Here is a 14,302-nt window from a genome sequence, read left to right on the forward strand (position 1 = left end):
TTATGGTAGGAATTTGAATCTTGTTCACAAGTTTTGAAGTAATTTTTCAAAATCACAAAAATTATTTTATTTTATTACTTCAGGGCTGAGAACTTGATTAAAGTTTGAGGTAAGTTTTTCTTACACTAATTTTCTTTTGATGAATGTTAAAATTCAAACGTAGACAAAATTAGACGTTTAAACAAATTAATAATGTTTTCTCAAAGAATTTCAGTTATTTAGTTGTATAATTAAAAAAAAACTTGAAACATTCCACATAACTTTTATCATTACTTCTTTTTTACGCGTAGTATACACAATGCAATCGTTTAAATATGTAGACTTGATAGACATTTGAAATTGTTGACATTTTATGTATAATATACCTATAATGTGCGATCAAATTGTTTTTGTTTATTTTAAAAGTTAGAAGATGTAATAAGACATGTTTACTCATTGTTCCTGTATATTATTCTAAATATAAAGACATAATCAGTTACTGCATGTGTTTAATTGCACTGCAGCGTATACTTGGCATATTATTTAAATTATTTAATTCTATTTTATTGTTTAATGCCCATTTCGTATTCACGAATACGGGCGGTATGCGGTCATTTCGCTCGAGACGTGTGACATATTTCGTTTTAATTTTGTCACTGATTAATCGCTCACACATTTAATAGAACATATATTATTATTATATTATTCATTATAATATTCGCGTTCCGGCTTGACCGTGAATTTGACACGAAACTTAAAAGACGCGTGCCGATAAAAAAAAAAAGATAAACGCCGACTGCCGAGTACGCACGCGTACACAATAATATAATATTATATTTTAGTATTTTGTGTTATTGTTAAGAGAGAAAAATCGATCGCATTTTCACACGCGTCCCCGCGAGTATACGTATGGCGTGTATATTATAAATACAAACGGGCGGACGACGGCAATCGAGTCGCAGAAACCGCCAGCAAAGTATACAACGTCTTCTTGCCGCCGGTCGTACGTCGCATTGACATAAAATTAAAATTTACGCGATTTTTGTTTCCATTTCCGAGACACGACGATGGCAAATAACCTGAACAGTCCGCGGAGCCGCCGAGAAATCTTTTCGCTGCTGGCCGTCACGATAGCTGCGACCGTGCTCGTTCATCAGCCCGCAAATGTCCGCTGCGCCGACAGCGGAATTGTATCTCATCAACAGCAGCCGCATCAGGCGTCGATGTTCACCGCGCCGTCGGGCTACTACGTGTCCACGTACGATCACATAAACGTCGGCCAATTGCTGCGAAACAACAAGTTGGTTTCGGGCTACGTCAAATGTTTCGTCAACGAGGCACCTTGCACGCCGGACGGCAAATTAGTCAAAGGTACGATATGAAACGAGGGTGGTCGTGCGACAGTGTACAACGAGTAGGAATTGGGACTCTTTGCACTAAAAATCTTTAAAATATGCTATTTATAAAATGTGCAACTATAAAATTGTTTGCACACGAAAAAACAAATATCATAAATATAATCGTAATATTATATTGATTCATCAATATTATTTATGACCAATATTATTATTGTATAATACGTCATATGAAAATGTCGAATCGTCAAAAATAATTTTTAATAGTAATCGCAGATAACTAACACGAATACAATAATTATTGCTTAATATAACCCAACTCAGATAGGTGTTGATGATTAATATGATCGTTATTATTGATAATGTTGGCAAAACACAACGATGAAGTAATAAAACAAGAAAAATATGTAGGTACCTACCTAATTCTAGGTATTTTGTGGTTTTTAGATGTAGGTACACGAAACCGAGTATCTAACTCGTATAAGAAATAGCGACTACCGTAATATACGTACGTACACTAGGGATCTGATCTTTATAATTTATTCTTTGCATAATAAAACATTTGCTTATAAGTCATTACATTTTTAATTGTTCGATTGCCAATAGTGTGTAATAGTAGTTGAAAAATCATGCTCATCTACTTATTATTTAATAATAAATTTATTGAAATTTTGATTTTTGGAATATTTATACATACTTAAAGATCACTTTTTCAAAAATTTCGATTTTTCAATGACTTTAAAGCATAAAAAATAAAATGAATATTTTATTTTCAAAAATTTTAAAAGTTTTTGAAATTGCAGATATTTTATTTACAAAGATATTACACTATAATTTACTATTATATAAAACTATAATATTTATTTATTATAAAATTAATTAATTAATATGCAGCGTTACCATAAATCCATCTTGAATTTTTGACAAAAATATACTATAATATATTCTATTTTATTAAAGTTTAGTCTACTAGTTGACCAATGAATGGTGGTTGTGATCGAATATCTTTCCCTTCTAAATTTTACTGACTACGCCGATTTCAATCGTATTTCTACACCACAAGGCATTCAACTTATAGATAAACGTGGAACACGTACGTTTATGGAAGGAGATGCACTGGCTCAAATAGTTTTTGTCAATCGATAGGAATAAACTAAATGCGAATAAAGTGTATAAATATGCAGACAAAAATTCTAGTAGACACGTTCTCGTTTAAAATAAAAGATTATTTTATCGTCAAATGACAAACCAATAAAAATTAAACGAAAATATATGTAGATGATATGTTCAAAATCAAGGAAAATATAATAAATTTTAAAAATATAATAAATGGATGCTATTAGAAATACTTAATTCACAGATTCAATGAAAATAAACATTTTGAATAAAATGATCAATCATGCATCGTTTAAAATTATAATAGGTCTTAACTTTTATAGCAATTTTATAATTAGCGTAACTGCAGTTGTGGTTTGTGTCTACGTATATTAATTTATCGATTTCTAACCATTTTAATAGAGATTTATTGGTGTTAATACTAAAAAAAATGTATATGTCTTGATAAAGTTAAATCGTTTTTCAATTTCGATAATAAATACGAGTAATAATATGAAATTAAAATATTTTAACAAAGTTTAATATCTCACATTCTTACGTGAATGACTGTATACAGTTGTACTTATGACGCACTGATGTTTACTATATAGAGATAATAATATTTAAAGAATTATTCATAGCATAATTTGATGTAATTCTGTTTTATTTATTGTTCCTAATTTTTAAAACGTAAGTGGTCAATTTTTTTTTTTTTTTTTTTGTAAACTTGTGAACAAACATGTATCGACCTTTAAATAGTTGTCGATATTGAAGAAAAGGTCAAACGCGATTATTCAATGTGAGTTAATACACGAAAATATATTATTAACTATGTATTATAGACGTACCAATTAGTTATAATTACTATGAAGAAAAAGGATGAAACTTCTATACTTACACGCATTGTTGTAGGTAGGTAATATGATGTTGGTTGTGACTTGTGAGTTTGTGATTAATATTGTAGTACTAGCCGAGATAAATTTTTTTGAGCCAATTTATTATGATAAAATATTATAAAATTTAAGCATTCAATCAATTATTATTGTTATGTTTCGTCATTGATCATCGAACGAGGATATCAATTTTTAACTGCAGCTGCGTACGTCTAAAGATAATACACATACCCAATAATAATAATAATTATTATAATATTATTATGGGAATATTACAAAAACAATAACAAAAAAGTTTGTAAACAATTACCGATCGAATGCAGTTATTCCGTCAAGGTCATAGACTTGTGTTTTGCTATTTTTCCGTCGTAAACACACACACACACATTTTTACGTTATAGTATATTATAGTCACAAATAGACCTATATTTTGGGGGGTGCTAAAAACCTCTAAAAACTTCTCTATGGTTACGTTTATATGAAAAAAAAGTATCTGTTGTCTAACCTAATCTTTAAGCGTAGTATATATTACGGACATTTTAGTCCCTTTATTCCTTCTAAATTAACCTATTACTTCCTCGATTCGTTCTATTGCTCTCCCACAGGCCACATTTATGTTATAAACAAAAATGAATTACTAGACTTGTAGTCTCTGCAATATTTCCATACTTCACACATAATAATAGTATGTATGTACGCTGTTCGGTGTCCGGTTAGTTGCCGAACTGCGCAGAATTTCAATTTGCGAATTTAAATCCACATGCATATATTTATACGACCGTTGTTTTTGATTTACAGCCTACTTGTTGCCCGAAATCATACGCACTGTGTGTGGAAAGTGCACGCCAAAGCAAAAAGACATGGCCCGAATGGTGCTGAGACACATTTACACGAACAGGCAAGCGGATTTCGAGAAAATCATGCAGATTTACGATACGGATGGCAAGAGAAACGATATCCTAGCTTTCATGAACCAATAGTTCACGCTCGGCAGCTTTATTATATCACTGTAAAACATTAAGTTATGATATATGACATATGTAATAGTGTACCGCGTTTACCTTATTACCATTATTTACTACATCCTCCAACACCAACGTCTGCCACGATACTACCAACAATGATATCATATTATAATAACTACTATCGATTTTTTCCCAACGAATCGGAAAGTCTACTCTTGTAGTTTTTCTTTAATCCTCCCACTCTTCTCTGATTGGCCATGGTTATTAATCAGGAATACATTTAATTTAATATACTTTTATACTTTATAATATAGATAAACATCTGTAATATTATATACCTATATATTATGATAATTAACTATAGTCTATAATATTAATATACGCATATATTTACTCAAATACAATCGATTGTTTATGATTTAATTTTGTGTCGTGAAATTTATTTTCTCATATCATCGAACCGTATATAAGGAGTATATAAATTTAGCAGTTTATAAAAAGCAACTATTCATCAAAAAAATACTCATAAATCAATTTATTAGACAAATCCACAGTCAATCAAAAATAGAGTTGTGGTTCAATAATATATTTTTACATATTTTAGGTTTTTCAAAATTCCCCGTTAAGTGTTTATATCCAATGAATAATAATTTAAGACCTCTCCCGATATTAATTTATTATATAGGTATAAAACATATATAGTGGACTGTCGACGAGATTGGGTTTTATAATCAGATATGTATTTCAAGACCTAACTGATTTTTCTATTTTAAATTAATCACTTCAATAAATGAATAAATATTTATTTTCATACAAATGTTATTGTAACCTATAATATTAATTTTAAAAAATATTTTTTTAACGTTTAATTTAACTTAAATGTAATAAATAGAAACCTTACTCAAAAGTATATGATTTCATACATTTTTATTTTTGTCGTTGATAAAAAGTGTAATTGACGAATGGTTTTTGATAAGGTGTTTTTAACCAACTACCTTATCCTAGAATCATACCTGTTGAGTGTAATTGCGAGCAAAATACCTGAAACATTAAAATTTAAAATGTTAGATATTTATGATATATCTTGCATGTTAAAACGAAGAAAAATATGTGAATGATTGTGCGTTTTATTGGTTTGTATATTATTACAATTAATAGCTTAAAGTACCTACCATCTGGCTAAAATGTATATAAACGACTAAACTTTAGTATAGGTGGTTTATCTGAAAATAAAAATATCAAATAATATAATATATTATATTTTATGTATTAAAAGTTAAATTATACTTCGTATGATCGTATACGATTACACGACTAAGGTTCAATATTAGTATAAGTTTATTAAATCGAAGTTGTATGAATAGATTCCTCAAGTATCGGATGGTAATTAAAATTTATTTTTTAAAATTCTATAGGTTGGTATAGGGTGATTCACCGCTCACGTATGAATTGTGTTTAAGCAAATAAAAATTGAACATTTTTTTTTTATTGATATTATGCATAAATGGTTTCATTGGTAAAAGGAAAAAAACGGTTTAGAATAGTTACTAATAAATATGTTGCTATAGGATCTTTTTTTTTTAAATAAAGAAAATAATATTTGATTCGTTGTTTGTTATTCAAATAGACAATAAAAGGCAATTTTTGTACGTTTGTAATTTATAATTGTGAACTCAAAAACTACTTGACAAATTTTGACGAAAGTTCAGCGATATTTCTGAGTTATATCAAAAATATTAAAATAGTAGTTTAAAACATATTTAAAACATACTTTGATACATATTCAAGCAAGTAACAGGTGGATTACTCATCCCGATCGAATTAATTCACAAAGCTAAGTAGACCGATTTCACGTTGTATTTTATATTCATTAATTTTTTCCAGCCAAATTTGGTTTAAACAATTGGTATTTTTAGTTTTTATTTGGGGGGAGGGAGAGCTGAAGCTCAAGACACACTAATCTCCTTCCGTGCTTTTCTGTTAATACAAAACTCCTAAACAAATGCTTTAAATATGTAATACATCAGTTAAAAGATTTAGCACAAGCGCTCTACTATTTGCACTAATGCAAATAATATTAAATAATACTAGATCTAGATTCTTTACAATTAATGAATAGTATAAATCATAAAAAAGTATAAAATAAGAATAAATAAGATTATACTAACACGTGCACAGAATTCATTACAATTAGTAGGTACGCGTTTTTTTTTTGTGTGGTCGTAATATAATATCAATACTGTTTGAAATTTATGTGATTCGTTCAAAATTATATTTATATTATACTAACACGTGCACAGAATTCATTACAATTAGTAGGTACGCGTTTTTTTTTTGTGTGATCGTAATATAATATCAATACTGTTTGAAATTTATGTGATTCGTTCAAAATTATATTTGCTATTTAAATGAGCTGCAATAATATTAATATCATATTCTAATATACATGACACCTAACTGAATAAGTTGACATTTGATTCGTTCTCTATAAATTTCTATGATGTACAATTTAATGTAAATGTTAAATATTCTTTATTTAAAATAGCTTGATCGTTTGAAAGACTAAACAACATGATATTTGTATTCGAACGAAAGAAAAAAATCAGATACAAGTTGGTATCTACATTTTGGAATATTGTTGTCCTTTTGCAAACAATATTTATTATACCTATACTGCAGCTCCAACACATACTATAGGCATAAATAATTATGCAGGTAACCTTAACACGATTTTACAAATTTTTGACGATTTTATGTTTTTTAACTTAACAGTGTTGTATTTTGAACATATAAATCCTCATACACAGAATTTAGTATAAAATGTCTTACAATTTTTTCCCGGAAATGTAATCGAGTTTTAACTTTTAAATAATATGCACCTATAACAAGAGTTGATGTAAAACGAAGTTTTTCTGCATTCAAACACATTCTTATAAACTGTCGTGATAATTTAACTCAGATTAATAAAGAACATATTATTGCTTATTGTTTTTTTCAATAACATTTAAATTGTTTATTTTTTTATCACATTCATAATATAATATGTTGTATATTATAATATTATAGTTTTTTTTTTCATCATAAATGTTTTGATTATATAATTTTACAAAAAATAAATAACTGTAATTAAAATTTATTTTTAATATTTTGTGCTTTTTAAGTGCATACTTTAAAATTTTAAATGCGTATAAATTTGGTCATTAATTTTAAGCTTTATAGAATAAAAATGTTTAATAATAACGATTTAAAAATATTATGTTTATGATATTTTCATAAGATTTAAAACCATACTGTGTAATATGATTAACCTTGAACTTGTTTATTATTTATTTGAAATTAAAATTACAAATTTTATAAAATGAAAACAGGAATAATACGCTATTACTTTGTTTAAAAAAAAAAAAAAAAAAGATTGAAAACAAAATAAAATAATAATACTCCACCTTGCACTTACAATTACGTATGTATCAAAATAAATTACAGTCAACAATTTAACCAACCCATCCCACTATTTGAAAAAGTTTTCATGAATATCGGTGCGATTTTAAAATTTGATTTTGTACAGCTGTCGTAAAGTTGTTGAGAATAATTGAGATCATTAATTTAAAAATTCGATCAAAATAACCGAGCAAATAGAAAAACAAGCTATTTGATTGCTTTTCAATCGCATTGCGGTGTCGGTTTCCATTTGAAAGTTTAAAAATATCAATAGGATTTTACACAACATCTAACAACATAATTAATATTAATAATAATAACTACTCATTATTGTGTTGTATCGACGAATAGTTTCCTCGTACTAGTTAGAATTCTAAATATAAATAAATACAATCGATTATAAGAATAGTGAGTATTCTGTATGCAATAGGAAATAAAAATATACGTTTGCTCATGGTCAAAAGAGATGAAAGCGTGCAAACGTTTAATACAACTTAATAACTATAGAAGAAAATACAGTGTACTGTGCACAGTCATTAATTCACACACCCGCACAGGTTAGTAGTCTTAATAATAATACTTCATTATACTTATTATTAATAATAATGGTATAAGATTAAACGACTTACTCTATGGTTACACTTGTTTACGTTTTCAGATCGTTACACGTCTAAGGAACTCCGGCTGATTAGGAAACGTAAATTGTCAAAAATGCTGTTTCAATAATCTTAAATTTATTTTACGATTTGGCCGTAGACCTTAACTTTAAAATAATATTTCCGCTTTGGATATGTACAGCCATAAACCTAGGCCGTAGGCGTCATTCTAAAAATATTAAAAATCCTGAATCACAATAGTGTATAAACATATTAAAGACGTTAATCTAGAGATAGGCGTTTTTCTTTTAATATTATCATATTGCAACAGACAACAGTAGGTAAATGTTTTCGAATTGGCTGATATCAAATCGTGAATAAGTTCATTTTAATTTTGATGTCACTAGAGTAATGAAATCAGGTTCATAATGCGTTTCGAATTCTATATCATGTTGTATATTAATTAAAATCGTATTTTATTAATCAAGTGAGCTTCTTCTCGGAAAAGATCTCAAAACTAACGATAATTATGTGTTTAAATTATATTATGTACCTGTTTAATTCTTAGGTGAACTAATAATGGGCATTCAATGTACAAAACTCCCGATCCCGTTTTCGATTTTAAATAATATATAATCATATATTATTATAATAAATAGGTTGGTAATAATATGATAATTCGTTGTGGGAAATTTAATAACTAAATTATCATGCGGCAGTATTATATAATATTGATATTTTTGTTATTTAGATCGCGGATTATTATATAAATAGATATTTTACGGAGTGTCGGTTTTCCATTCGATAACAATAAATGCGCAGTATCAGGCATTTTCACGACAGTCCATTTAACGAAAATAAAATAATGTAATATTTTAATTCCGGAACCGCCGCAGTATTGGATTTCATCGGAAGAAAAATACGTCTTTTACGGTTATACGGTTTGATGTTTTAAATCGATTTGATTTTGATTTCTACTCCGAAAATACAATATATCTATGTACGTTACGTATTATTATATTATTATGCACACAATCAACTCGATACAATAGTTTATGTGGTCTATTGTCACAGCATGATTATATAAATACTATTGGATTCCCGATTAAATGAGTTCGATCTGAAAAAAATCGTTATATATTATTTAATATCGTTAACTCGCTCTTAAAAAAAATTACTCCTGTGAAATTATACGCTATAAAAGTGTTTTCAATTTCGATCGTCTTAAGAATAGGTAGTATAGTATAAGAGTTTTTATTACCTACCCAAGAATGTAGTAAACAAGCCATTGAATTATCCATCAACCATGCTAGTTATTCATAACTTGTTTTTTTGGAATTTTTAAATATACTTGTTTTTTAAGACTATATTTTAAAATTCTTATGATTAGTCCATGGAATAGGCTTAAATATACAGAGACTTAATGCTATTATGAACGTTGTAGTAGATAATCAGTTATTTGTATACTAATATAATATTACAATATTATCATTTATAAAAAACTAATAAGTAGATACTAGATTAAATAATTTATCTATTTTATATTTTTGTAAAACCATTTTAATGGTGAAAATAATAATAATAATATAAATTTATTCCTTTACAGTCCATTTTTAATTTCACTATGGTAATTAAAACATGTTCAATGGTAGGCGTTCATCTCAACAATTTTCATTTTACCATATGTAAATTACATGTAAACCATCATGGTATTCAGTCTTTAACAGTTGATTTTTCGTTCACAACAAAATATTTATCGCATATATTTTATTACACGTCATATGTTGTCTACTCAATAATATTTATCTTGTGTAAAATTTTTCATAAAAATAAAAATAAAATTTTCAAATAATAAATCAACATACATGTATATGCAAGATTTATCATTAATATCTATATTTTATAGTATTAAATCTAAACGGAGCACAATGAATATATTGGTTTTACAGTTTTTATTAGATAAATAACAGTTTAAGTTATTTTATTGTAATTTAAAATCATTAACCATAGGGACTTGAAATTCTCACATATCTATATTATGTATTTTACTATCAGCAATGACATTTAAAAAATTTTACATTGATTTTATATCTTTTTTACCGTACCTATTACTAATATTGAGATAAATAACTATAATATAAATATATAATAAAATAAACTTAATTGTCACCGACCGTTAAGGCGGTGACTAACATCGATAGTGGTCGTTGTCAATCTATAGTCTATACTAATCTATTATTTTACGGTTGATAATATTTTCATATATTATGAATTATGATACATAACAGTCAACAGTTAATTCGATAAATTGGATTTTTAGCTATTTATGACTGAAAATATTTATTTTATGTTGGTATTAAAAATAAATTGTTATTTTAGACCAGCATTTTTTAAACATTTTTATGCATGGAACCTTTTTTGATGTCCAATTTTATCGTAGAACCCCCACCTTTTTTTAGGATTATAATTAATTCATGTGATAATAATGGGTTAAAGGTATTTAAAAAATATGCTAAAACAAAAATAATAATTATTATATATAATAATACTTAAATTACTAAATTTCAATTTTAATGAGATAAATGAAATTGATTTATATTATTTCAAATATTCTTAATTTTGAGCTTTATTTTATGAAAGTTGTACAGATATTTTTTTCCCAAATAGCGCTATTAAACTTTAGTTAAATATTTTTAAGTAATTTTCTTGGAAATTAAAAAAAAAAACACTTAAGCTTTGTGAAACCCTGGGGATTTTGCGGAACACAGTTTAAGAAACGCTGTTTTAAACTATTGTAAATTATTTAAGAAATTTCAGGGTGGACCTCTTTGACCTCTCCCTTCTAGATACGACTCTGAGTCCTGCAGTGATTCACTGAATAACGAAGTACGATTGATACGTCTTATACTGTAAAACAACAGAATGATTAATGAATGTTTCACATGTAATACAATAAATTAATTCTAAATTATTATTTGCAAAATTTGCGATTTTGTGTAACTTGAAAAAAATAAAAAGTTTGGGAAGTTAAGAATTTTTAAATAACAATATGTATGATAATGTGTATACGATCAATTTTTTTTTTTACACGAGTACGGATTGATGATTAAAGACTGCAATTTTCTTGTGATGTACATACAGTAAAATTAAAGCTTTTAAGCAGAACATTTCTGCTTGAATATGGTATAATTACCGCAGTGAAGTTATTCATCAAAATTGAAATTTAGATGTATCATCATTTTCAAAAAAAAAAAAAAATGAGAGGGCGAGCTTGTGAGCTGAATCACCTTGTAAGTTGTATAATTATATAAACGTATGCATATTGTAAGTTAACAATTTATTGTACAAATATTCTAAAAACTTAAATTTAAACAATTGCTATTTAAACAATCGCATTTCTTATAATATATTAACGTTAGTATGGGAAAAAAAATAATCCCTAAGGTAGAACATCTTATAAACCTACTACTTCCTCGTTTCCTGGTTAAATTACCAGAACTTCTTTAATAGATACACAAGTATATGCGTATACTCAATGCATATTTATTTGTTTATTACATGCATAATATTATATGCATTGGAATCGGATGTGTTAAAGAGTAGAAGACCTCGGAAGTGTGTGTAAAGCGTGTCAACGCTGTGAACCAAACATAATATATTTTCAGACGATATTAAAAACCCGAAGGTCAATCGCTGTTTTACCGTACACGATGTGTGTTATATAAATACCTATATATGTATATATTATACATTATATTATTGAATATTTTAAATGCGTGTTATTCTTGTTTTTGTTTTTTAACATTTTTGTTTTTATTATTCAAAATTAAGAAATGTGAATCCATATCTGGACAACATTCTCGAAAGATTACAGATTTAAATTCCAAATTTACTTTTACAGAAATCGTATGAGAGAGTAAACTATAAATACATTATTTCCTAAACTGATATAAAACATTACAATAAAATGCTTTAAACTGTTAAGATTTTTTAAAATTTTTTTTCCAATAATTACTTAATGTATCATTGTATCAAACGAATTATTAGCAGTGTATTGTTTGTTTATAAATGATTTTTCTCTCTCTCTCTCTTTATTTGATAAGGATATTTTGGTGTATAAAAATTATTTTATTATATTAGTAACAAGTTGAAACTTTGGATAAACATAAATTGGATCAATTGTTAATTGCAACATATTTTTAAATTTATCTAAAATTTAAAATACTCTGGTATATTTTATGGAGACGTTACATTTAAAAATGATAAATTAAATAAATATATATCATAAAACGCTAACCTTGTAAAAAAAGTATTTTTTTTTATTCTTTTATTGAAATATCAGCAAATATAGCTAAAAATGGTATTAAGATAATGATATTCGTTATCAGGAACAAGACTTGTTTGTCCATGAAAATCTAGAAATTAATTTAAAAATAAAAGGTAACTAAAAAATTATAGCTAGTAAAACACATTAATATAATAATATACCATTATATAATTAAGGCATAAATATTAATATTAATATGTTGGGAAGAAAAAGTAAAAAATTTACCTGTGATAGAAATAAAGTCTTATCAAGTTTAAATAAAAAACAATGATTCGATTTTATATTAAGTATACATTACAATCGTTATTTATTTAAATATATGTAAATAATTTAGCAATTTAACATCATATTATGTTTAATTACATAAGTACAAAATAAATGAACGGCAATCGTACATTTTTCTCCATAATAACATATTTTACTTAAAATTCTACTGTAGATGAATGCAATATATTTTAGTTTAAATCATATCATGTTAAAATGATTGAAAATGTTATAATATCTAGTCTATATTGTATAGGTACTTAGTAGTATCGTTTAAGCTGTTTAAATTCGTAATTTAATAATACAAATAAATTTCGTTTAATTCTAAAAGAGAAAAAAAAATATATACATATTAAATCGCATAATTAGATTTCTCTTTTGTAATTAACGATAAAATGTATGATACTATCATACTAATTTTAATGATTGGTCAATTATGATATATAAAATAATATTGTTAGTTATTACTTATTACTAAGTCATAATTGATTTTTTCGGAACAATTAATTTATTTATAATGGATATAATTCCGTAGATTTCTATTAGTTTTTATTTTAATATACCTATATAGGTATTAGTAAACTATTGTTGCTACAACAAGTAGGTTAGTGTAAGATTAAAAAAAAAAATGATATATTTTAAACAAAACAATATACAATAATATGTATTTATTAAACAATAAACATACATACTGATAGATGTTACCTCGTCGGTGTTTAAACAACGTAATCTCTATAAGCATCAAGAAGTATAACTGTAAGTACATTATTTAATGAATGTTTAAATCATAATCCTAACAGCAGATAAAACACATAATGTTATCATTATCATTGTGGTTATATGACAAAGTTAGTGGTATGTGTATAACGATAATATTAATATAATAATTATTATTAATAGTAAATATATTTAAATAATAAAGAAGATGCTATTATCACATTCTAACGCGTCTGATATAAGACATAAATGACACTGCGACACACAAGGTTACCTCATGTCCAAAGATGACCCAACCCAATGCGCAGCCAGCGGAGCATAATAAATCATAAAAATATACATGTCCGTTGAATACCGAAAAGCAGTGACTGCCACAAATCAAAATAACATCCTCAAATTCCTTCATCAATTCTCCGGCGATCAACAAACAAACTACTAAAACCCATCAATACAATAATTATTAGTATAGGTATCGTATTTAAGTTTCAGCAAATATGTTGATGTCGGGCCTTAACATTGTGCATTCGTATCATCTAATTACTATTGTTTGTGATATTATATTATTATTGTACTAAATATATGTAAACAATTATCTTAGAACGGCTTAGATAGCCAAAGCTTAATGCCAGCACTATTGATAGAAAAAAATAAAATAAATACTATTACGAGTATT

The 14,302-nt window shown here is 26.6% G+C and overlaps 1 protein-coding gene across 1 annotated transcript; it reads left to right on the forward strand.

The window, feature by feature from the left end:
• The first annotated feature begins 848 nt into the window (after window positions 1–848).
• On the forward strand, window positions 849–4,710 carry LOC112604054 (putative odorant-binding protein A10). The gene is made up of 2 exons (XM_025352919.1): window positions 849–1,350; window positions 4,121–4,710. Exons 1-2 carry the CDS (start codon window positions 1,047–1,049, stop codon window positions 4,300–4,302), a joined length of 486 nt encoding a protein of 161 aa, XP_025208704.1. The 5' UTR covers window positions 849–1,046; the 3' UTR covers window positions 4,303–4,710.
• Window positions 4,711–14,302: the final 9,592 nt, after the last annotated feature.

This window comes from Melanaphis sacchari, unplaced genomic scaffold (genome assembly GCF_002803265.2).
Source record: "Melanaphis sacchari strain LSU unplaced genomic scaffold, SCAv2.0 Contig118_pilon_pilon, whole genome shotgun sequence".
Classification (NCBI taxonomy): domain Eukaryota; kingdom Metazoa; phylum Arthropoda; class Insecta; order Hemiptera; family Aphididae; genus Melanaphis; species Melanaphis sacchari.